General features: G+C 38.8%; 3 protein-coding genes and 1 long non-coding RNA gene across 11 annotated transcripts in view; 2 read left to right on the top strand and 2 right to left on the bottom strand.

The window, feature by feature from the left end:
• LOC122972910 (dipeptidyl aminopeptidase-like protein 6) overlaps window positions 1–17,448 on the top strand; it is a 199,548-nt gene extending 182,100 nt beyond the window's left edge. For all 7 annotated transcript variants that reach the window (XM_044340331.1, XM_044340332.1, XM_044340333.1 and 4 more), the window contains 18 exons: window positions 1,887–2,041; window positions 2,137–2,234; window positions 2,774–2,897; window positions 3,006–3,044; window positions 3,432–3,539; window positions 4,059–4,150; window positions 5,498–5,545; window positions 5,668–5,786; window positions 7,524–7,595; window positions 10,154–10,261; window positions 10,611–10,680; window positions 11,602–11,796; window positions 12,522–12,576; window positions 12,782–12,881; window positions 13,641–13,699; window positions 13,793–13,865; window positions 13,993–14,066; window positions 14,845–17,448. In XM_044340331.1, coding sequence (XP_044196266.1) covers window positions 1,887–2,041; window positions 2,137–2,234; window positions 2,774–2,897; window positions 3,006–3,044; window positions 3,432–3,539; window positions 4,059–4,150; window positions 5,498–5,545; window positions 5,668–5,786; window positions 7,524–7,595; window positions 10,154–10,261; window positions 10,611–10,680; window positions 11,602–11,796; window positions 12,522–12,576; window positions 12,782–12,881; window positions 13,641–13,699; window positions 13,793–13,865; window positions 13,993–14,066; window positions 14,845–14,994 — 1,739 coding nt within the window. In that variant the 3' untranslated portion in view covers window positions 14,995–17,448. The remainder of the gene's footprint in view (window positions 1–1,886; window positions 2,042–2,136; window positions 2,235–2,773; window positions 2,898–3,005; window positions 3,045–3,431; window positions 3,540–4,058; window positions 4,151–5,497; window positions 5,546–5,667; window positions 5,787–7,523; window positions 7,596–10,153; window positions 10,262–10,610; window positions 10,681–11,601; window positions 11,797–12,521; window positions 12,577–12,781; window positions 12,882–13,640; window positions 13,700–13,792; window positions 13,866–13,992; window positions 14,067–14,844) is intronic.
• On the bottom strand, window positions 17,307–21,175 carry ggh (gamma-glutamyl hydrolase (conjugase, folylpolygammaglutamyl hydrolase)). The gene is made up of 9 exons (XM_044340336.1): window positions 20,937–21,175; window positions 20,630–20,738; window positions 20,450–20,500; window positions 19,801–19,885; window positions 19,585–19,723; window positions 18,920–19,026; window positions 18,652–18,742; window positions 18,414–18,548; window positions 17,307–18,320 (listed from the first exon to the last, which is right to left on the bottom strand). Exons 1-9 carry the CDS (start codon window positions 21,061–21,063, stop codon window positions 18,202–18,204), a joined length of 963 nt encoding a protein of 320 aa, XP_044196271.1. The 5' UTR covers window positions 21,064–21,175; the 3' UTR covers window positions 17,307–18,201.
• Window positions 21,176–21,280: 105 nt separating this feature from the next.
• Window positions 21,281–22,795, top strand: LOC122972914. Of its 2 annotated transcripts, none has more exons than XR_006399872.1 (3): window positions 21,281–21,445; window positions 22,099–22,240; window positions 22,341–22,795. It is a non-coding gene; the product is annotated as an uncharacterized LOC122972914 (long non-coding RNA). The 2 variants fall into 2 exon arrangements; XR_006399871.1 differs by having other exon boundaries at window positions 22,094–22,240.
• Window positions 22,591–24,712, bottom strand: LOC122972912 (apolipoprotein D-like). The gene is made up of 6 exons (XM_044340337.1): window positions 24,622–24,712; window positions 24,217–24,356; window positions 23,955–24,059; window positions 23,653–23,774; window positions 23,432–23,520; window positions 22,591–23,252 (listed from the first exon to the last, which is right to left on the bottom strand). The coding sequence occupies exons 2-6, from the start codon at window positions 24,229–24,231 to the stop codon at window positions 23,017–23,019; spliced, it is 567 nt and encodes a 188-aa protein (XP_044196272.1). The 5' UTR covers window positions 24,232–24,356; window positions 24,622–24,712; the 3' UTR covers window positions 22,591–23,016.
• Between the last annotated feature and the right edge of the window lie 20 nt (window positions 24,713–24,732).

Genomic DNA, 24,732 nt, shown 5'->3' with positions numbered 1-24,732 from the left:
ACCTGGTAATCATCACGATGAGGCGACTGGAAGAAAGAGGGGAGATCGGATCATATGACTTAAGAGAAAGAAAATGAGTCAGCTCATCAAAAGTGGTTCATTTACACTCCCTTCTCTTGCTGTTACTCCCTCTCTCTTTTGTCCGTTCAGTTTCTTTTATTACCACATACAGTACATATCCATAAGCTTCTAGGAATTTAACTACTTTGTCCTTGACTAGCGGATCCCACAGCCCAGCTGTTCCACTCCACATGGGAGGCTTTTTAAGCTGCTGGTGGTGAAGTCAGCAGTCAGCAGCCAGCAGCGGAACCAGCCATGCAGGAAATCATTTTCATATTATTTTTTATTTTTTTTCATTATTAGCAAATGCAGCATAATGCTGTGCTGTGTTGCTCTGTTCATCATCAAACAGTAGGATGCAACCATTAGCTCTGTTTCTTTTTATGACACATGCATAGAGATGCCTGGCATTGTGATTAGTTTAAGGCTGTCATACAGTGGAAAGGTACTGTATGATAAACAGTGCTCTGCTGCCTTTACAGAATTGCATTAGAGAACAAATGTACATAAGTGTATGTACTGAGGGTGTTTGTCAAATGATGCTGCATATCAAGTAATTCCACCAAGCGTGCACAGTTAATGAAAATGCTAATTGGTAGTTGATGTCTGTTAATTCCCTGAAGCCAGCACCCAGTCCTTCAGATAAACAGCATTAATGAAATTTTAATTGCAAAAGTTGATATAAACGTAGCTAATGGCACGCTGTAACAATAAGCCGAACAGTTTCGATGCCGTCTGCGTTGTCGCCACAGACTTAATAATGAAGTAGAATTGTCGTGGCCATGCTTTATGCTGTCAAAAGTTCCCTCAGTGAGCTTTTATTTGCATAATTTCTTAATGACTCTGTGTGTTGACAGAGGCATTTGTGTGTGTTTGTGTGTAGTAGCAGAAATGAAGGGGCCTAGATTGCTCTTGTCCCCCATTATTTTCTCTCTGTCTATGGAACACTAGTGTGTGTGTGTGTGTGTGTGTGATGGCTCCATAATTACAAACACACACACCGGTACAGGGTATCTCAAGGGAACCCTCTCGGTTGCAAGTCGTCTGAAATGATTTAAAGTGAGTTTCAGTGTTGTAGCTGAAAATGGTATTTATGCATACACACACACACACACACACAAGCACACAGAGAGAGTTAACAACAACCCAAAAACCACCGTTATCTGGTAAAGTACACTGTGTAGTTGTGAAAAATAGCTGTTTGGTTCATTTCTAGGAAATTTTGCAGAGTTCTTTTTTGGTCGATAGGCTGTACTGAGATTAAAAGCTGTTGTGATTTATGACCTCAACATTTGGTACTTTGTGTGTGTGTGTGTGTGTGTGTGTGTAGGTTTAAGAGTGAGAGAGAGAGAGAAAGAGAAAGCGAGTGTCCAAATATAGCAAACAGGTCAGGCAAGAGTAAGTTGAGTGTATTGCTGAAAGGGCAGAGTTGAACTTTTTGCAAGGAAGTTTTACTAATATTCATTTGTAACAATCCTATTTGTTGATGAAATTGTTTGTGAGGAGCTACTTTTAATGCTTGGTACTGTGGTGTTTGGCACTTTAAAACATAAAATGTTGGCCAGTTGGAGACAGCATGAACAATTGTATGAGTTTCCTTTGAAAAGATGGTGAGTACGAAACAAAATGTACTTCTAATGATACAGCGTTTAATTCATTTTAGAGGATATTTTTCCCAGAACACCTATTAACCCCGGCAGATAACAGCAGTATGATTGTGTTGGCCTGCAGCCATGTTATTAACTTGCCTCTGCTGTTTGAGTTTTTATTCACTGTCTTTATGATTGATGGCCTTTTTTTTTTTTTTTTTTGTCTGATTATTTCAGAGGAGATTTTCCAGTCCCATATTGCCCACTGGTGGTCTCCAGATGGTGCCAGGTTGGCATACGCCACGATCAACGACACCTTGGTGCCAAGGATGGAGTTGCCCATGTTCACAGGCACGCCCTACCCGATAGGGAAAGAGTACCACTACCCTAAGGTTGGATTAGTTATTCTCTCTCATTTTTACTTTTTTCTAGAAGTGACTATATGGGTCTAATTTCTCACTAAAAACATTTTCCTCGTCGTGTTCAGGCTGGTGAGGAGAACCCAGTCATCACTCTGTATGTCGTGAACCTCAACGGTCCTCTTCACACCATCGAGATGAGGAGACCTGATGATCCCAGGATAGGGTGAGGAGTACAAACTGGAAAATCTGTCTATCATAAATTCAGATATTTTGTTAATATTCATATGTTTGCTCATGTGTGTAATATCTCTCCATTAAATCGTTTTCTATCGCCATATAAGTTGGCATATTGTTTTAATGTTCTTTCTACGAGTGCATTCAGCTCCTGCCGTTTTGCATATTCTGTATAGATACTGATACATTTTGGCTTAATGTGGTCCCGTGTTTAGTTTCATTAAGTCTAATGTCCCCATTTGCTCTAATTGTATTAATACACTATTTTTCCTCATCCTCCTTCGCAGTGGCTCATTATACTGAACGCTCCAATATCTCAATTTCTCTGCAAGACATTATTAAAGTTTTATCCCTTTTGAAAATTATATCATACTTTACAATTAGTAAATGGAAATATTTTGGCACTTTTTAAAGTCATTTTCTAATATTTCTGTCTCACTAATTTTACCCACTCACAATCCTAATGCTGCTGCAAACATTGCATTGTAAATTAAGTTAATTGTTGAATAATTTCTCTCTGTTTTTCAGTGAGTACTACGTGACCATGGTGAAATGGGCCACCACTACTAAACTGGCCATCAACTGGCTGAACAGAGCCCAGAACATCTCTATACTCACACTGTGTGAGGCCACAACGGGAGTCTGCACGAAGGTACGCCTCAGTCCGGTGTGTGTATGTTGTGTGTGGTGTACTGTATGGATCAGCGACCCTGTTCTTTCTTTCATGTGCAAACTGAAAACTGGCAACTTGTCTTCACAGAAACATGAGGATGAAAGTGAAGGATGGCTCCATAGGCAGGTGAGAGTGATGACACATCCAAATACAAGTTGCAAAAGGTCTGTTTTTTAAAGGGTAACTTTTTATTTGTGGAACAGAATTTACTTTTTGGTGGACAGTTGTTAAGACATGGATTCATTGTGGACATCGTTATTTTTATCAAAATGACATATTGTAAGATATATAAGGATGTAATCATCACATGTTTTTGTTGTTTTTAATGGAATTTGTTTGGTGAAATTGTTATTTGCTATATGATGCTCCTCAACTACATAACACGCAACTTAGCATGTCATTACTAATTGTAGCTTATGGCATTTTTATGGTCTTTAGTTGTGGGGGGGACTTTTTATGACTTTTTATATTGTACTAAGTAAATTATTTTAATCACCTCCTCTTTGTCTTTAGAATGAGAGGCCTCTTTTTTCCAAAGATGGACTGAAGCTGTTTTTCACCCGCGCCATTCCTCAAGGAGGCAGGGGAAAGTTCTTCCACATCTCCATGTCCATCTCCCAGGTACGATACTATCCATGTGTCCTGTATTACATAGAATTAGTGAACAGGGATGAAACTTTGAACTGATAAAGGAGGAAGGCTAATGTGAAACATCATTGAGTTTGTCATTGAGAAATATAAAATTATGATGAAACAAGAATATGACTTCAACTTTCACTCCAAAACGCTCTCGATTTATGTTGGATTAGAACATTTTAATATCATTTTTATCACACATTTTTCAAGTAGTCATTACTTTCTTAATAAATATTCTTTATGATAGCCAGTGCCCTGAATGATAATTAATAGTGTGTTTTATGTTCTTGTCAGCAACAACGTTACAAGAATAAATGTCATATTTTTCATTTGAGAAATGTTTTTTCAACCTAACTTCATTTAATCTTGGAAACTTAGTATTGGGCGATAGCCTGTGCTATGTGATATTGACTTTAGAAAATGCAATCTTTTATTGTCTTAAGAACTTGTCATTATATGTAAAATTACCACATTATTTTTCTGTTTATCTCTCTGCACACAAAGCCCAACACCAGTACAGACACGCTGCAGTCCATCACGTCTGGAGACTGGGATGTCACCCAAGTCCTGGCGTACAATGAGGACAGCCAGCTGATGTGAGCACCAACACACCACCCAGACCAACACCACCCCACTCACAGCAAAGAGCTGCAGTTAATCACACTTTTACAGTAGTTTTATGCAGGTCCACATTGTTTACTTACAAGCAAACAAAAGTCATATGGATGCAGCATTATCTTGTTGGACATTTATCAGGTTTTCTCAAGCTGTCCTCCTGTTACAGATTTTGCATGCAGGGGCATCAAAGTTATCCCAGTTTCTGTAACTTTAGCTAAACCCTTTTAAGGTAACACATGCAGAAAAAGCTAGCATGAGCAGCACACAGTTTGAACACTAAAGATTATTATTGGAATAATTTTGCATCAGAAAACATCTTTTAAACTTGTTTTTATTGTAAATCCTGTAAAATATGTTTTGGACATTACAAAATATCTGCTTTAACAAAATACTAATTAGCTACATGTGATGAGAAAAAGGAAAAAAAAAAAGTTAAAACTTAAAAGGAAGAAAATGTACATGTGTTTACTGCTTCAGTAAAGCTTTTCTAAAAGAGAGAATGGGTTGGATGTTTCAGCACCATGGACAGAGACAGAGAGGGAGACGCTTCACACTTGAATGCAGAGGTTCTCTCTGTCTCTCTCCATGGTGCTGAAACTTTCATATAGAGTTTCAATACCATGAACAGATCACAGTGAAGCTGACTGTTGCTGTCCAGCAGCCAAATGACCACTCATGTTTATCGTCAAGTTGCATAATCCTAATAAACTATGACTTGTGTATATTCTGAGACAGGATTTTGTGACAACTGCTTGTGTATTGTTGCAGGCTTCATGGTGTGTTACCTACCCATACAATCCCACACAATACACCACTCTGAATGTGCTCGGTATAAAAGAGCGCTGCGTCTCTGTTGCACCCATGAGGAATGTGACTCATCCCCATCACTCCCAGATAATTTCACACCCACACATCAGGCCACAAGGCAACTGTGATCAAACTGCGAGCTAACATGTACACACCTGCTCTCACACGCTCAAAGACATGCAGAAACTCTTTGTACCCGGCGCTGAAGTGGCTTCACAAACTCATACCCAAAAACCTCTTCCCTAAGGGTGTAAAATTTTGCCTACTTCTGTTCTAAAAGGATTCATCCCCTTTTTTTTGCTCCATCATTCATTTATGAAACATTTATTCTAGTGAGCAGCTGGGTCAGTGCATGTATGTTCCAGATGCTTTTTTCTATCCTGCAAGCTGAGTGGTGAACACAGCTCTGTTAAACTCATAAATATGACCAAACAAACTACTGTGATTTGTACTGTGCATATATACATTGCTGTTTTAACATTACATCCTTGTTTTTTTGTTTGTTTCATTCGTCATAGATACTTCTTGAGCACTGAAGATGGTCCGAAGCGAAGGCATCTGTACAGGTAATGTTTGTCCCAATGTTTTCTATACTGTATCAGCAGTTGACTTTTTTGGATTGAAATAGGTGTACAGTTTGCTTATTCGGATGAAAAATAAGTTAAATGTCTTTTTTTTGTTTCCATAGTGCGGACACATTTGGTTCATTCAACCGTCGCTGTCTGTCATGTGCCTTGTCTGACAGCTGTGGCTACATCAGCGGCTCTTTCAGCCAAAATATGAGCTACTTCTTGCTCAACTGCCAAGGTAACCACTTTATGTAGACACATGGGGGCTCTATTTCAATAGCACAGTCATAAAGTTCTTGTGTGCAAGGTCAGCAAACAGGGATATGTGCAAAAAAGGTTGGCTAAAGCAGAGCACACAAATCAGAGGGATGTGGTTATCCTCTCATCCAGTCACAATAGTTGTCTCATATCTTTTTAAGAGCCAAGTGAGCAGTTTTCCATTTTCAAGTGGGAAGATATTCAGAATAAACCTCAACACAATAATCACTCAATAATGTTTAGCTCAGAATAAACAGGATTACTGACAATCTTGCCATGGTTGCATTACACATATATTTGTTATTATATTATTGTCTTAATTAATCAATTTGTTGTTTGGTCTATGAAATGTCAGAAATTAGTGAAAAAGTCCAAGGTGACGTCTTCAAATGTTGTTATGTCCCAACCAACAACACAAAAGATGTTTAGTTTAACAGAAGACTAAAGAAACCAGAAAATATTTACATTTGAGAAGCTGGAATCAGAGAATTTGGATATTTTTTCCCTAAAAATCACTCAAAACTATTAATCGATTATCAGAGTAGTTGGATTAATTTTCTGTTAATCAACTAATCATTGCATCTCTATTTGTTATGTCACTGCTTTTGATGTCTACTGTTTGAAGAGTTAATTTACTCTACTGTACTTAGCATTGTTCTGTAGTAGCTGCACATTTCTGTAAAGTCTGCATTAACTGGAGGAATCAAAGTGACATTGTGCTGAAAACAGCAGTTTCAAAGAGCTGACTTTTACCAGAAAGAAAGGTAAAACTCCCATCTTGCTGTGCCTCTCCATCCACCTTTTATCAATGTGCGGTATCTTGGGCTTGAAAATACCAAATGGCCAAGCAAAGTACTTTTAAATATCAGGGAAATATTAAAATGTCATAGCATGGCCCATAGTATCAGAAAGTTTCTGTGATTTAAGCCTGACTTGAAGCCCGATATCTTGAATATTTAATCACTGACCCAACAACTGTCTCAATCACCTACGGACCTTACTATGAACTCAATAAACTGAGATCAAACCAAACTCTCACCGCTGTGCACTGATGGTCAGTGATCCTCTACCTCATACTTTTTTAATCCAGCTCTCTCCTCACAGCCTGCCTGCAAGAATTTATTCGATATATCATTACCACAAGAAGTGAGAGTGGGAAGAAGAAATGGGGGGGGGAGTGAGCTGGAGGCTGCTGTATTTCTCAGCATACGCAAACCACATTGTTCCTGTACTGTGTTCCCAATTTGCTAAGTGCATCAATCACTTCATTTGCAGTCCCCCCCCCCCCCCCCCCCCCCCGTTTTGAGGTTTTAGGACTTAGCTTGAGGGACTTGTTTCTGTTTGTGGCCTAGATTTGGAAAAGCTATTCCAGCTATTGCATTACATAAATCGAATAAGCAAAGAATTGCCTCTTTGTCTGCCAGACAAAAGATCTGGGATGTCTCTCTCTGGATTTTACTTTTTTTTTTTTTTTCTTATTGTGTGTCATCACTGGAAAACTCTTAGGCGTTAGTCTGCATTTGATGATGAATGCAGACTTTGCTGATGCCTAAACAGTCACAAAATATAGCAGTGCACAGTAGTTTATATAAAAAAAACATTCAACAGAGAAGTTGAAATTGTGCAGAAAGTTTCCCAGTCACTGGTGACTTTGAAATAAAAACAATACCTAATAGAACAGCCCCACTTATTTTAAACTTTCTGATGTTTTCCTCAGGCCCGGACATCCCATTTGTATCCATTTACAAGACACAGAGAGACGGAGAAAGTGAGACACAAGACCGAGAGAGTGAGTATTACCACCATCTAATATATGCGCATCTACAAGACTCTAAATTATATTAAAAGACATTACAAGTAACCTTGTACACATAAGCATAATAAATGCACTGAAAATGACCTTGTCAAAATGGGGCTGCGGTGTTTCCACTGTTGCACACAATGACCACCTGACTCACTGTTTGTCTATGAGCCAAGTCCAGCATGATGGCGGTAATCACATTACTCTTCACAAAGGATGTGCTCATTAAATTATGACCTGCCCATTGGCAATATCAGCCTACTGTAATGTGATTACTGCACTGTGTGTGTGCGCCAGTCAGTGTCATCTTTTTACCAATATGACGGCCCCTCCCTGACCACGGCTGCATTAAAACAAGTCTGTAAATGCAGCGTGAGAGACCTCTTGACTTCCTCTCCTCTTTGTCCTCCCCTTGAGCCGGGCTGTGACAGCAGCAATTAAATTTTGTTACTGTGGCTTATGTTGATGTATTTAACCATTTAACAGTGTTATTGTAAGTGCAGTGATGTTTCCCAGATTTTTTTGGCCACCATTTAAAGGGAAACTTTAATTCACTCTTTTGCTGGCAAAAGTCCAATTTGCCTTAGACTAGAAACTACATTTCCTCATTTTCTGTAGTGGTGCTTTCAAGAACTGTTAAATGTGGGTCTCCCAAAACACTCCGCCTACAGTGTTACGCCAGTGATAGGGAAAAGCAGACTCTAAAATATCACACGACTAAATACTTTAAAATATCAGCATATTTAGAAGAAAACTATAGTTTCATGATACAAGGTCGAATATCATGCTGTGGAGTCAGATAACAGTGTGGAGGAAGAAGCTATCACCACTGGAGCTACGTTACAGCAGCAGCCGAAAGGCGCTGCAACCGGGGTAGCTTTGCAGCATCGACCAGTGACCAGTGAGGATCGTCAGAGAGAATGAAGACAGACTGAAAACTCCATGCTTCAACAAACAGTGACAGTGTTAAGTTAGCTGTAAGTTAAGTTTTGCGGCTGCATCCAGCTTGAGCACAATCAAAATAGATAAAAAATTGTCAAAAATAGGTAAAAGAAACAGTGTTTGGTTGCAGTCTTTCACCCCTTCATCTATCCCAACATCCCAAAACAAGTTCAAATGGAGACGGTAGATTCAGAGGTGTTTTGACAGCTGTGCAGCTCAACTGACTCCAGCGCGCCATTTGTTTTATGATCTTTGCACGCTGGTACGATATATCCAGACTCGATGAGGAAAAATGTTTTGTAAATGAAAATAAGCCTCAGTTACGAGATATAACACTGCTCAGTCTTTGCTGACGGCTGCTCTGCTGGCTGTAAACACCTCAGTAGAGTCAGTCAGTCTGATTGGACGGGACGCACGCAAAGCATTCTGGTTGTTGTAGGGTTAGATTCCCTGTACCCTTACGAGCTGTATGGGGAGTCTTTTTCTCAGATTTCTCTAGTCATAGGGCACCAATTTCAAAAATAATTGCATATTTCTACTACATAGGTGACCTAGTTTTATGAAATCATCATATTCACAACGGTGTTCTTTCTTAGAGGCTTTTTCTACCTTAACAGGGCTAAAAATCCACTGAAATTAGCATGACTGACTCATAATATATATAAAATATGCTAAGTGCCATCAATGATCACAAAATGTCTTGTTTAAACTTTTAAAATGACATCAGACTATGACAGGTGAAATAACACTAATAAATTGTTTGCTACACTCACAGCAATAGACTGAGACATGGTCATATCAGAATTAGTCTTTACATTCAAACAGAAATGATTCTTGTGTACGGCTCCTGTCAGTAATCCAAGCAGAGTCCCTCTTCATCTCCTCCCTTTCAGAAGGTTTAATTGAAGTTTTCCTCTGGAAGCCTGACAGGTTTTATCTGAGTTTGTCAGAATGGCCGGTCCTGGTAGCCGTCTGTTGATTTCCCTCCTGGATGCTGCCTTTTGACCGCTTACACAAACCGTTCCCAACATACAATGTTTACTGATTCTTCTTTGACTACAGCAGTCATAGCAGCCAAGGATGATAAGTAAGTGCTGCGCAAATCAGCTGTCGCTGTTAAGTACATCTGGTTTGCTTTTTTAGGACAACCTCTCGAGACATGAAGTTTGCCTTAAGAGAATCCAGGTCACAGTATCAGCAGCAGTCATGTCTCTTTTTTTTCATGCTGAAAGTTTGGGAGGATGAAAGGTTCAGATATTCTGTGGAGCTGTTTTATGTATTTTAGTGCACAGCTCCACACATATTCCCAAATGACCTAATTTAAATTAATAGATGAATATAATTTTGAAATATTTATTTTAAATCCAGTAATAATCATATTCAGTGTCAACGCAGTGCAGTCAGGTTTTAATTTCCAGATTTTTCAAGTGAACAGGGGAATATGAGAATGCCAAATTTAATATTCTTTACACCTACCAGAAGCTTTTTTTTTGCCATAATTGGGTTGCCGGAGATCACAAGAATAATTTTCACAGATAAACGTTCATACATGAAGACTCTCTAAATGGTAAACTGATCATCGGTCGATCATTTGCTGTCTACAGGTATTGCAGAAGTTTATAAACTGGAGAGCAATGAGAACCTGAGGCTGACCCTGGACTCCATGCAGATGCCTATTGTGGAGTACAAGGAGATCAACATGGATGACTACAGTATGTGTCACAGTCACGATAAAAGACACACAATGTACAGTAATTGGTTGACAGCTGGAGAAATTTCCAAAACCCTAAAATTAAATATAGTGCTTTACAGTATGCTAAACTATAATGTTTTAATTACAGTATAATACCAATTTAGCTTCCTTTATCACACTTCTTCATCATTTTCTACCACTCAAATATGTTCTTTATAGAGCAGCACTTCCATTAAATGAAGTACATACAGTATATACTTTTATGCTCATGAATAATGACTGTAAATATATTCAGATAACAATATACATCATAGTTTGTCTGAACCTAAAACAGCATTCATGCCAGTTGTTTCGTATCTGCGTTACAGCCTTATCGATGCAGATCCTCAAACCTGCCGGTTTCATGGACACATCACACTACCCGCTGCTCCTGCTTGTGTATGTATGAGCACACTTTTTCCACACACTCACACAAAGGAAAAAGTTTTGAGTCGGTTAGAAGTGTCAACCTGTATCCACGCTTTCCTTTGAGTAATATGAGGATGGAGTTTTAATCAGACATATTAATCTAACACAGAGACACGCTGCTTTGTCCTCTACTCTAGCTGGGTAATAATTACGCTGCGAATGAGGAAACTTATCCTCTCCACCCCCATCCTTTCATTAGCATTCCCTTTCCTCAAGCCTGTGACTTATCTTTTACTCTAATCTAGGCTTTGCAGAATCTGGCCCATAATGCTCTGCCTGCACATTTTAGGAAAACTAAAAAAAAAACACAATTTCCTGTATGCACATTTTCCAATCCTACGAAAGTGATCATGACAGCTTATCTATGAACATTGTGCCTTTAGTCTTAGTTTGAATACAGTTAACTTTTTAACTGAAGTGTTTTATTCAGAGGCCTGTCCCTCTTTCTCTTTGCTTCTTCTTTATACTGTAGTTTAAGCACAACAGTAGTTTAAGTCTTAAAATTATCAGTAAGATCCATAAAAGCACCAAAGATTTTGAATGACAAGACATTAAACACACTGCAATACTAAAAAAAAATGTTAAATTTAACTGTTTTTTAATGATATGTCTGCTGTATGTTCAGATTTCCTTCATCCTCTGAATTAGCCTGCATATTATAGCTCACTGCCAGACATGCTCATAGAAAATTACACACACACACACAAAAACAATCAAAAATATCATTGAAAAGCAATTTTCAGCGAGGGGATGATTTTCTGTGCCCACAGAGTCCAAGACAGACACATTAAACTCATAATATATCGAAATCTATTTCACTGATGTTATGAAAAAGCGTTATATTGTGTTTGGAAGCCTTATTGCTCTGCTGTGGTTGTTGTATGTTTGCAGCGATGGGACACCTGGTGGCCAGATGGTGTCAGAGCAGTTTCACATGGACTGGGCCACGGTGCTGGTCAGCAGCTTCGGCGCCATCGTGGTGCGATGCGATGGACGAGGCAGCGGCTTCCACGGCACCAACCTCCTGCATAGGATCCAGAAGAAGCTGGGCGTGTTCGAGGAACAGGATCAGAAGGACGCGATCAAGTATGTGCAGCGGGACACTCAATGAGAAATTAAAAATATATATATGTAGCTTCTTACTGCAAACCAGAATCCGCTCTTGAGTCCCTTCGAGGTGTTTTGAACCCTTTCTCCACATGCTTTTGGGACATTAAAAGGGTTACTTATCTCTAGACATTTGAACTTTCTGGAAAGCCAATAAAATTAAGTACATTTTTATTTAAATGTTAATAGGATGATAGATTAATCAGACTGTATTCTGGCTTATTAAACAGTATCTGTGTTTACATACTGTACATTCCAACAGAAAAACACTCAATCAGGATGCAAATTAGCAAATATTTTTTAATTCTCGTTCAAACAAGTGGCTTAAGCCTCTCAAAACCCATTCAGCAAATGAAAAATACGCCATGCAGACACTCTCATTACTATACACAGAAGGTCTGTACTCTTCACGAGCAAGCTCACCCACATGGTAATTAGTAGTTTCTGGGTGAATAAATATGGAGGGTCATTGAGGTGGTTCGACGTTTAATAACTGTAGGAGTAATAAAATAGTTTCTTCAGCATTAAAACAATAACAGCGGCATCTGAGCTGTTGTGTGTTTTTATCCCTTCTGTAGAAGGGGTAGTAGTAGTGGGATTTCTTGTAAATACTGCTATAATGCAATAAACACCTTGCTTCAGTGTATACAAAAGTTAAAATGGAAAAGCTCTACCTAACCGTAAGCAATGTTTATCTTTTGCAGTATGATTCTGAAAGAGCCCTACATTGACAAAACCAGAGTTGGAGCTTTTGGAAAGGTAAGAATAGTCTCCGTCCTTCGCTGAAAGAATCATGTATGTCTTTGTTAACATCCGAACTGGACTATTTTATTCTAGGAGTGTCTGCTCAGGAACAGGTTGCAGCGAGTCCAAAAATCTCCCTAAATAGACCACTCTATGCTCCTGTGTCAACACCGGATGTTCAGTTACTAAAATAAAACATCATGCTTTTATTGTATCTCAGGTGTACGGCGGCTATGTGACCAGTTTGTTGCTCAGTGGGGAGGAATCTCCTGTAAAATGTGGTGCTGTCCTCTCACCCATCACCGACTTTGAATTATATGGTAAGGCTTGTTTGTGCCTGCAGTGAATCTTGAATATAAAAAAGCTATAGACTCTGCTGTACAGTAGGTAGAAAACAAAGAATAGTCTCTGCATAATCATTAAGGCTCCACGGTGTTGTCAGAAAGTAATAAAATGGAAAAAAAAAGAAAGAAATCTAGCACCTTTACCTCTATAGCTATTTCAGCGTCTACATATATGTACAATATGTATGTGAGAAAGAGAGATGAGCTTGTTCACCTTATCGGTGCGATGGCGCAGATGCAGCCAGACCCCAATCATAACAGTTCCAGACAAAGTTAACTACACCAGCCTCACCTCGGCTACCGAAGGAATAAAAATGTGTGAAATGTAGGATTGTGTATACCGGGACAGTGACAGAGAGAGAGGCAGCTGTAGCTGTAGGCGCACTGAGTCAGGAAACTGCAAATTAAGGAGGAGCCGGGCGTCGCGGTGTGACTGATTTCTCATCTGTTTGATTTCTCTCGCTTTGCCAGAGGGGGTGGGAGACACGCCATGACACTGTATAAGTTTAGAATTGCAAATGAAGACGGTGCGCAACAGCTTCGAGACTAAAGCATATGTAGATGGGTGAATATATTCGAATATGGAGGAAAAAACTTGGAAAGAAATATGGAAAAATCCTCCATGACTCAAAACATCCATACAAGCAGATATAAATTACATATCAGTCTTGTTATTAATATGATTTTATTTTGACGTCGAGACAAGTATGAATTGAAACCCTCTTTCCTCTCCAGCCTCTGCTTTTTCAGAGAGATATCTCGGACTTCCCAAACCTGATCCAAGGGCATACACAGTAAGATTTGATTGCATTTGTTACGTTTCAAATTCCAGCTGTGATAGTTATTGCAGTATCCACTTGATTTATTGTAATTGAATTTCTCCTCAGATGGCAAATTTAGCACACAGAGCGTCTCAGTTCATGGACAAGAAATTTCTTATTATCCATCCAACAGCTGATGGTAGGAAAATCATTTTTGAAGCATTACAAAAAAAAAAAAAAAAAAGTTCTGTTTTTTAAATCTTACATGAAGATAACAGACATCCAATAGCTGATATTTTGGCATCTGTTTCGTTCTCTTTTCCCAGAAAAAGTCCATTTCCAACATACAGCGAAATTCATCGCCCAGCTTATCAATGAAAGGGCCAACTACACCTTACAGGTACGTGGTTTTACATTCACTCCTATTTACAACCTGCTGCTGCTGATCCATTTTCACTGCTCGTCTTTCTCTTCCTGGTTCAGTTATTCTCCAACCTTTGGGAGCTCTGTGATCTCAGTGGGATACCACAGCAGGCAGAGGATTAGCCCACACAATGCCTTTATTTCCCATAATGAGATTATCAGACCTTCTTGGGCATCCTGTATTAACACTAGGACTAATCCAATTAATGTACAATACGCTGCAGCTGAATGTTCATTGTAGTTTATTACTGACCGATAGACAGGTTACTGTGCACACATGCCTTAACCTGGTTTCTCAAGTAGCCTCTAATACGTTTTAGGTCAACACATTTGAACATGACTCAGTTAAAATATCCTCATTAAGCTTAAATGCCAAAAGTTCACTTACTGCTTAGTTGATCAACAGAAGAAGGAAAAAAATGCATTTCCTGTTTTTCAGCACTGAAAATGTAATCTATTTGGTTTTGGACTGTTGGTCAGACAAAACAAGACTTCACCTTGGGCACCTCTGGTGACTTGCAACTCTTTTCTGGAGCAAACAACATATTTTGCATCCAGCTTCTTTATGCTATGACACTGAGAAAACATCTAGAGATCTTGTGTGGAGTGAGACCTCAAAAGTGATTTTTCTCACTTGTTGACAGCCTCCTATTAATGAATTCTAACCATTTGTGCAAGAAATGAACCTGTATCCCCTTCGATTGTGGCTAAAGCTGCATCTCACTAATGTTCACACCTTATTTTTCGTGTCTCAGATCTACCCAGATGAAGGCCACTTCATTCACAGCGAAGCAACAAGGCAGCACCTCAGCCAGTCCCTGGTGAACTTCTTCGAGGAATGCTTCAGGCTACCTGAAAGAGTGTTTGAGGAGACACTGGAAGAAGAGAGTGAAGACGAGGGTTAGCTTGGCCTCGTTGGGCCCCCCCCCCAAGTCCTTCCTGCCCATCCATCCGACCAACTGCCACTCCGTCCACATGCCCCAAGCACAACACTGGTGTCCAGTCGTCCACGATATGCAACTGTCATTTGTTCTTGCTCCATTTGTTTTGGTTCGACTCACTGCATTTGGACTCCCCGTGTCCGCATGCTGAACCCTGAGACTGCCTTTCCAGCAGACGACAGATCGACTCCTTTGCCCATCCTCATTCCTCATCTTCTGCTCCGAGTTCCGATCCAAAAGGCCCTCTAGAGAGCCAACAAAGACTGATGACCTGACATGATGTTTTGGAATATACTGATTGATTTAACAGGAAGCTGTCTCCCGTACAGCAGGATGGACCAGCTCCTCAACAGCAGTGGAGAGAAAGCATCAGCTCTCACACAGACTATCAAGCTGTAAGGAGAAGGAACACCTTATAGCACATAACTCGTGGGCTTGTATATTAATGAAAATCAGACGCCTGATGAAAAACACTGGTCGGCAGTGTTCATAAGGGGTGTCTGGAATTGTGTGGATACAGGAAATGTTACTATTTTTAAAGTTGTGAAGAACTTTTCATGTTGGACTGTGGTTGTGTCGATTGTTCTTACAGTATGTAAAATAGCACACAAACATTCACTCGGCTATTACGTATACATTTCTCCTTTGGTACATATGTTCGCCCTGATGTTGGTTTCATCTCGTTGCCTCGTTTTATGTATTTCAGTGATGCTGACAGAATTCTCCAACTGGCAAAATGTTTGGAAGACGTAAGAAAAATTGCCATGGGTTTGTTATTGTCCTTTTGAGACAAGTTTTATCGTGACGCTTCAGTTTTATCACGTCCTTCAAGAAAAAACAAAACAAAAGCATTAACTTGTTTTAGTCACCTTACTGCCTTACTTTGTCAGAAAAAACATCCTGCTGCGGGACTGCATTTATACACTTCAACAAGGCTATCCAACTCTATAAATATCAAGCTGCAGCTAGAGGCTGATTAGTTTAACTTAGCATAAAATCTGTCCAAATTTAAGAAAATCTGCCTTCCAGCACCTCTAAAATTATCACGTTATATGTTGTTTGTTTAATACTTTCAAAAAAAAAAGAGGAGAAAAAAAAGACAAGTGGTGCTTTCACAGAGGGATGTGTGCTGGAATTTCCTGGACGTCAGATTTTCTTGCCTTTGAACAGAGCCAGGGTAGCTGCCCCCCCCCCCCTCCGCTTCTAGTCTGCACACTAAGCTAAGCTAATGGCCAACTCCCAGCAACAAAGCATATAGGCATACTTCCTGAATCTCAAACTATTCCTTAAAATCTATAGCTTGAAACATCTTATACATCTTTCTAGCACAAGTAAAAAATAAAAAAAAAAGATATTTTCAAAAGTTAACACTTGATTTGGAAACTGTGAATGGTTTTTAAAAAATTCACTGAAAAAAAACTACTTGCCCCTGCCCCCTTGTGTAACCAATGACATCATTACACCAAGCTAAAATGTACAGAATCTGCATGCATAATTGTTTAAATGACATTATTGAATGGTAAGTAAAGAAAATTTATACCCAGAGTCAAGACAGGAGTGTTCGTTGTTAGTGCTGTGTCACTTACTCTCGGCATAAATCAGTAAATATATCGTACAAGGGTGAAGGCAAGAGGTCATTGGGATTAGAGTTGTACCCCGAGAAATTATACGATCGTATATAAAGGGGGGAAAATGATGTTAAGAGTCATATCATACAAAACGAAGAATTCTCGAGGCACAAGTGTAATTTTCCATTTTATTTATTTTTTTTCTTTTTAATTTGAATGACCATTTGTGTTACGTTTCAGTGCATGTTAAGAGGTTATTTGCAGCACTATCCCTGATAGCTCAGTTCCACATGGTAATTTTGACATCTTGAATGTTTCCTTACTGGATTGCATAAATTACATTTCCAGTAGTATTGTGATTGAGATCCCAGTCTCGTCAGCTTGATGTGTAAATGTTATTCAAATATCATTTTATTCTAAAGAAAAAAAAAAAAAAATAACAAAACAATATTACCTGAGTGTTATTTGTGCATAAAGCATTTTGGAAGTTACATTTGACTACTCATTTCTGTTCTCCTGTTGCTGTCCTTGAATTGAAAGTGGACTTTATAAATGCCAATGGCAACATCAAACTTTCTTGCCGGCGGTTGAGGACTTTTTCCAAGATGCTCAACTTTGTTATCCAAAGCATAGAAAGAGACTGATGGCAGATTGTGGCATGAAGGTAAATGTTAGAATAAAAAAAATAGATATTTTATCAGCCTTCAATGTTTTTGGTCATTTGTTTTATTGCTCTCATACATTTTAAAGCTGTATTGATGGGATTTTTTTTTTGGCAAGCATACAGACTTACAGTATTATCACAGTAGAAACATATTAAACACTAGCAAACCATTCCCTATAGCACATAGAGATAAACATCAGCGTTCGTTAGGAGTCTTTAGAACGTTTCTAGTGAAGTCCAACTCTTTTTTTTTTTGGATGTTCTGGCTCTAGTCTGAGCTGCTAAATGCTTCTCTATGTTCACAATCTAGGTGCCGACTGTTTGAGGTTCGGTGCTGAGCAGGTAGTTGGATTATCAGAGCTTTTTCACTGAAATACATTCACATAAAACCAAACAATGAGCTGAAAAATTATAAAATGCTCCATGCAACTGAGGGGAACTTCTTCTTCTCTGTGGGTTCATCACAACGAGCAACCACTTACATTACACACAGTAATTTGATCCATTGTTGATAAAAAAAAAATATTGATTTGCATAGATTTAAGAAATTCTGCAAATTAATGTTGATAATTGTACATTTAATCAAAATGCAGACAATAAATATTCATATAAAACCAGGCAAAATGCCATAAAATATCATTATCTGCAGTGTCTGCAATGGCATTAAATGTATCATCTAAACCAAGCTACAGCATCCATAAAGCATGATCTTTTTTTTTTTTTTTTTTTTTTAAATCCTGCACTGCATTAAAATGTGTGCTGAATGTTACAATCTATTCTATTTCCAGTTTACTTCTTGTCCGAATGCATTTTCAACAGATGGAGAGAGCAGCAAAATGCAAAATCAAACGAGTCAAATGATCTGTAAACATTCGTAAGTCACGTGACCGAAACAGCCAATCAGCAGTTGAAAAGGGAAAAGCACTGTACAAACAGGCATCAGAAAAAATACATTTGCTCAAAGGCACTCTTGATCCCGGTGTAAACAGGACTGTAGTTGTATATCAGCGCTTTGCCCTCTCCCTCCTCTGTTTCAAATCTGTGAAAGTTCTTTCTGGCTGTAGGGAGAGAAAACAATGACAGATTTACAGTTCACAAAGATCTGGACCATGTAGCTACTGACTAGAAATAGAGTTTGCTGTGTTTCTTACCTTCACTGACAAAGAATTCAGCCATATAGAAAGTGGTTTTGATTGCTGATGGGGAGTGTGGAATATAAGGCCTTGTCCATTCAAATGCATTTTTCTCTGGATGCCACTGTGTCCCGTAAATCGGATAATCATACGCTGCCAAGAGATAAGAGAGGAGGAAGCACTCATTAAAACAGATCCCTACAGTATTATTTTGCTGTAAACTTTTACCAATAAAGTGAAGATGATTTATAGCTACCTTCCACTGTTGACACAAACTCTATTTTTCCATCTGTATTTGTGGAGAGAACTTTGTAAAACATCTTCAGTTCCTCATTTGTGTTAAAAGTCTGAAAGAAATAAAAAAAAATAGTTTCAGTGCACCTTTGCTGTCTATGTTTACATAAACTTATTGTCATTTCTTAATGTATCTTTGCACTTTAGACTCTGCACCCTTTGCTACATGATAATAGTTATGTTGAGTGAAACCTACAGTATTCTCATTATAATTTTGGTGGATGACGTACCTCCACTGCCATACTCCACTTATGAGAGTTTTCTGTCAGAGGCTCAGAGGCCAGAGCTTCCATAAGTTCAGCTGGGAAGCCTTTAAACAGCCTGCTTTCTTTGGTTTCTGGAAATGAGTCAAAGAATTATGGTCATTAATAAAAACAAATTAGTTGAGTGGCAATAAGATCTGTAAATCTGTTGTAAATATATTCAGTTTAAATGCATCTGGATATTCTTGCTTGATATTACAAGATATTTAAAGCAGCTAATGAAAAGGAGGTCCACTGTTTTATGTGCTGCTACAACCTTGACATGAAAACAGATTTTAGGAGACTTGTTATTTTTAAAGATGCAAAAATGTGTCTTTTTTTACTATGGCATTCCCACATCTTCACTACAGTTGCCAATGTATTTGTTATGTTTAAATAACTCTATAAGATCATGGATACTGACAGAAAGACTGAAGGAAATTAGGGTTAGCTTATGGTTACTTTTAGGTATCTTAAACAAAAGATTATAAAACTTTTCCTCAACAATGAACACTCCACTCATTGTAGACAGTTCTTCAAAAGTTGTGACTTGAACCTGAATGGTCAGAGCTCATCCATACATTGCTGTTTAAATGTGATGATTTCCATCAAGATAAGAAAACATGAGTATGTTCATTAAGAGGAATGCATACCATTAGTGAAGTTCAGAGGCAATGCAACACTGGTGGTATTGGTACGTGTGAGTAGCGTCTTTCCACTCGTCAAATAGGTCAGCTCTTCAAATCCAAGACAGGTGCCCCACACAGGAAAATAGTCACCTTTCTGGTTTGCCTGAAACACGATATACAGCATGCAGCGTAATCTGTAATCAGCACAGAAAAGCTTGTTTGTGTGGTTTACACTTTTACCTCAATAGCAAGATCATAAAAGATCTTTGCAGCCCTTGCATAACCAGATGAGATAATACTGACACCTCCGCCAGGGTAAAGGATTCTGTTAACAAAGAAGCAAAACACAAGAATGAAGTCTCCATTAGCAAAGAAACAAAGAGGTCATGACCAAAACACATACAGATTGGACAAAATAACAGGAAACCCTACAACATACTATCAATTTAGGTAGTTAGGTAGAGTCTTGTCCATCATTAAATAGCCTAATGTTGCCTTAAAAATAGCAGGGTACAAAATATGATTGTCATACCACTATTATTGGTGGTGCACATCACAAATTGCAGATTATTACATAATTTATGTTTCACTTGAGATTCACTGGTGATTTACTGTAGTTGCAGTCGGAGCATTAGTCATAAATCACGCCATATTATGTAAGATTGCAATGGTGAAATACATGTCCATGAGTTGACCTCATGCTCATGCATGAGAATGAACATTGTGGACTTCTTCAAACAACTGCAGTGCTATGACGGCATCTTAAAGTTTCTGTTACTTTGTCCACACCTGTACATGAAACTCGTCATCCACATAATCAATATCATCAGCATACAGAGGCTTACTGCTTAACTGGTTACTTCAGCAGACTATATTGTATCACATTTACCCATTAATGGAGTTGAAGAGTGTCTTATATTCCTCCAGTGTCTGGTTAATCCTGCAGAAACGAGAAAGGGGAGGTTTTAGGTTTCAGTTAAACTGTTTTTAAACGGTGTGAGTGTTGTAAAAAGTTCTTATCACCTGAAGGAATGACAGTTATGAAGTTGGTTAGACAATAACAACTCACAGAACAGGGACAACCCTCGCTCCTGCTGACTCCAGGTACTTGACATATGAGGCAGCTATATAAGATGTTTGATGCGGTTTAGGTGAATAGACTTCTTGAGTCAGTACACCTTTTTGGAGAAAAACACAACCAGTTTAAAATGTCTACCGTGATTTTACTGGCTTGACAGTTATGTACGACTGTCAAGAAAGAACTTTAACATAAAAAAACTAAAACACCTCTTAAATCCTTGAATATAAAGCTAATAAAGACTTCAGGTAAATTAGCTTAACTTCATGTTGACACACCATGTCAATAATAAACTTACCAATAATAGGTCTGTCGTTTTTCTTGGCTGAAGAATAAAACGGTAGACACGAAAGGGAAACGCAAAACAATAAGAAGAGGATTTTTCTAAAGGCAAAACATACTGTTGTACGGCTGAGTATCGCCATTCTGCCGCCGGCTGTGTTTTTGTGTTGTTGTTCACAACACTTCCGGTCCAATGTCTTCAGAACAACGACGTGTGGCTGGTGTTGTTCGGCTGCTGCCTGTAGACCAGGGGGCGTGGCGCGAGCCTCCTGTTAAACCCTCGGATGTAATTCCCCCTCTGACCACAGCGTGGGTTACAATGGCAGAGTGGCGCTGTTCGCATTTCTGCTCGTTGACTCCGCGGGAAGTGAAGACTGCAGAAGCAGTGATTTAAAGTTTCGCTGAAAACTTTAGCCGAAATATGAGATATTGGTGACTTTTTTATGTTTGTAGTGAATGAGACTCACAAGACCTTTCTTTGTTCGAGCTTTTATTCATTCGCTCGCCTTCAGTAAGCGATGAACGGTGAGAGACAGTGTTATTTCCTGTTGCTCTGATTTTTTTTCATAGTCATCTGTGGTCGTAATATAACGTATAACGTTACGTAACGTATATAACGTAACGTCAAACAATAACAATAACAATAACGTATTTGTGACTGACAGTAAACCACTGTAGCATTATTGTCTCTGCTGTAGTCAGGCAGATAGGCTGACTCAGATAAACAAAGCGACGCCAGGCTTTGTCAGATAAACAGACACGCGTGTGCACGATGTAACTCAGTAACTAAATGATAATGATAACTCAGTAATATTTAACGTGTGAGTTATATAAATGGCTTGTGTGGGAATTCTGCACCTTGTTATCTGAGCTGTCAGAAATTGATATAGAAACTTTCCAGACTGATATTAACACAAAACAGTGTTAGTTTGTTTTTCCTTTTTTTGGAATAACGTTAGATGTGCACATAGGGCTGGGCAATATATTATATCATATTAGATTTCTCTGCAGGTTCAGTAAATCCAGATTTCTTTAGTTCTGCCTTTCTCTGTCTGAAATCAGTGCAGTTCAGGTCCATTCTATGAGGCAGCATGTGGAGCAGCAGGACTGATAGATGTGTCTGTGAATGTATTAATGTATTGTATATCTGTGATTATATGTTGTCTCGGTAAGGGCAGAGTCACAGACAGCAGGATGAAGTAGCTGCAACTGGTGCAACAGAAACAGACAACATCATCACCTCTGACCCTCAGCAGTGGCCTTCACTCAGGCCTCTAATCCTCCAGGTCTGATGGCTCCAGGATGAGAATGTCACACTGGGTGAGGACATAGTTTCAGTTCAGCATCATGCTTTATTCACAGCTGATCTGTACTGATGAGTGCCAGTAATCTCACTGGGTTCTGCATATTTTCTTTACAGTCACTAGACACCCAGCCTGATCTGAATTGAAAGGCTCTGTGATCACAGCATGGACACCTATAACTCTGTGACATCACCAGGAGATCTGGATCAATGGACCTAATGTTGCTTGTTAAGTAAATATGCCCTTGTGTTTATTTAATAGTGCAATGTTTGTTTGTTTGTTTTTTTTTAGCTTGATAAAAGCTCCTGTGTCTCCATGAACTGGTCTCATTTTCAGGTATATATATACAAATAATTTAAAACATAATTAAAACATCAATTACTTTATTGTTTTGTGAGATAATGCAAATTGTCAACTTATATTCAGGGCTAAAAATTTTCTATGAAAAACATGATCTCACTTGTACATCCCTGTGTATGTTTTTAATACTGTATTAAAATCTGCCAAACACCACTTTATCTTACATGTGCATTAAAACAAACACTAATGAGACCATGAGAAGTCACAAAAATCTTCATTATGAGCAGCAAACAAAATGTCCCTAATGATTTTATAATGTTTAACATCAGAACAATAAATGATGACACATGTTGATCCAGTGAATCATTGATTTTGTTGAGCTCCATATCCAACAATAAACAAACAGTATTATGCCATCTCATTGGTGTTTACGCCACAGTTCAAAACAGATAATCAGCATTTTGTTGCCCTTTTCACTTTGCTGACCTTATCTCAGGTCATGATGTCACAGCCGCTCTGGTTGGTGACTGTAAGGCGGTTAATGTTTACACCAGCAGCAGCCAGCTTATCATGTAACTGGATAATTACGGCATCAGTCAGCACGCGAGTGCGAGCCAGGATCCACGCAAAGTCAACGTGAAAAAGGCCAAAATAGTCAGAACAAGAGTAGACCAGAGCGTATGACTGGTAGTCTGTGGAGAGTACCCAGTAGGGAGCATCTGGAACACCTGGATACAGATACATAAAAAAATATAAAAACATATGCTATATTATATTGTGATAGTAAAGTGTACTAGCTTGATTTTCACACTTTATACTGCTATACACTTCTAATTAACTCCAGAATATAGGCAATTTAAATAGTCACTACACCTTTCTAAAGGATGTGTCCAGATTATAATATTACCTTTAAAGAAGCTGACACCCAGAATTGCAGGTTGAGATGTGTCTTTCACTTTGGCAGTTCCCTCAATGGAACTTATCTTCCCATTAGACCTGCATAGAGAAAAGGAGAAAAGGACAACTAATGTAAAAATGGGATTTCACTTGAATAGTAAGAGAAATGCAAATCCATCCATATATTCCTGTGTTTCTGAGTGGCATTCAGTGGGGCAGTTAAATCCTTACAGCAGCTCTGCATTGCGGACATTGACCGTCCCATCAGTGAGAAGACTGTATGTAGCTTGGTTACATTTTCCTTTTTCAAACGCAGCTGGGAGCCTCTCTATTTCATACCATGTACCCATATACTAGAGGAAAAGGAGAACAAAGGTTGTTAATGAACCTGTTGGTGCGGCAGCATCTCCTTCAGTAAGAGATTAAACATCTACCTGTCTACCTTGGTAACAGTGCACACATGACCAGTGTAAACAAAATACACGCCACATGCCAAAAAAATCATCAGAATGGACATTCCCTCAATGTTTTACCTTTGTGACGTTAAAGTCCTCTTGAACGGATGGCCTGGGGCAAACGCCAAGATGGAAAGACTGACCCTCAGCTGCCGCAGCAGCCAGATACAGCACAAACAAGACCTTCACACCAAAGTTAGAACAGTTAATGTGGTTAAACTGGGTCCAGTCTTGGGGTTAAAAACAAAATAAGAGCCCAATGCCAGTGGATTTATACATATTATGACTAAGATGATTTTGCAAATTACAAATGTCATTAAATGAAAAATCCTCACAGTACCTGGAATGCCTTCATGTCTCAGTGACCTTATGATTGTGTTCACTCTCACTCTTCACAACTCTGTCATGTACTCTTATCTATTCAGTGCAAACTGAGCACTGATTGGTTTGTTGGATGTTTTTTTTCTTTCAATGCCAGACCTTTGGAAGTAAAATATGTTTGAAGAGTTATAGTTGGATCCTGTTTACAAAACCTTTAACCTTCAGTACAAGACCGAGTTAAGAATACAGTAGAATACATACAATACAATGACTCACAAAAGGTGTAGTACAGTACAATTCTACTAGTACTGCTGCTACTAAGTTGGCTACAGTACTAGTAGAGGTGCAACTATGATTTCTGACAAAGAAGAAGAGTGCATTGTATAAAAGTGATTCTGTGGCTCTGCTGGATAGATTTTCTTACTTTTTTTTAACACTCCATCATGACTCCAACAATGTTACAGAAGTTTAATGCTTAATCGGTGCAGTATTTTTTCAGGTGAGAGGTATTTCTGTTGTACTGCGCTGAAAATGA

Source organism: Thunnus albacares, chromosome 21 (assembly GCF_914725855.1).
Source record: "Thunnus albacares chromosome 21, fThuAlb1.1, whole genome shotgun sequence".
NCBI lineage: Eukaryota > Metazoa > Chordata > Actinopteri > Scombriformes > Scombridae > Thunnus > Thunnus albacares.
This window is presented reverse-complemented; position numbering and strand designations above follow the sequence as displayed.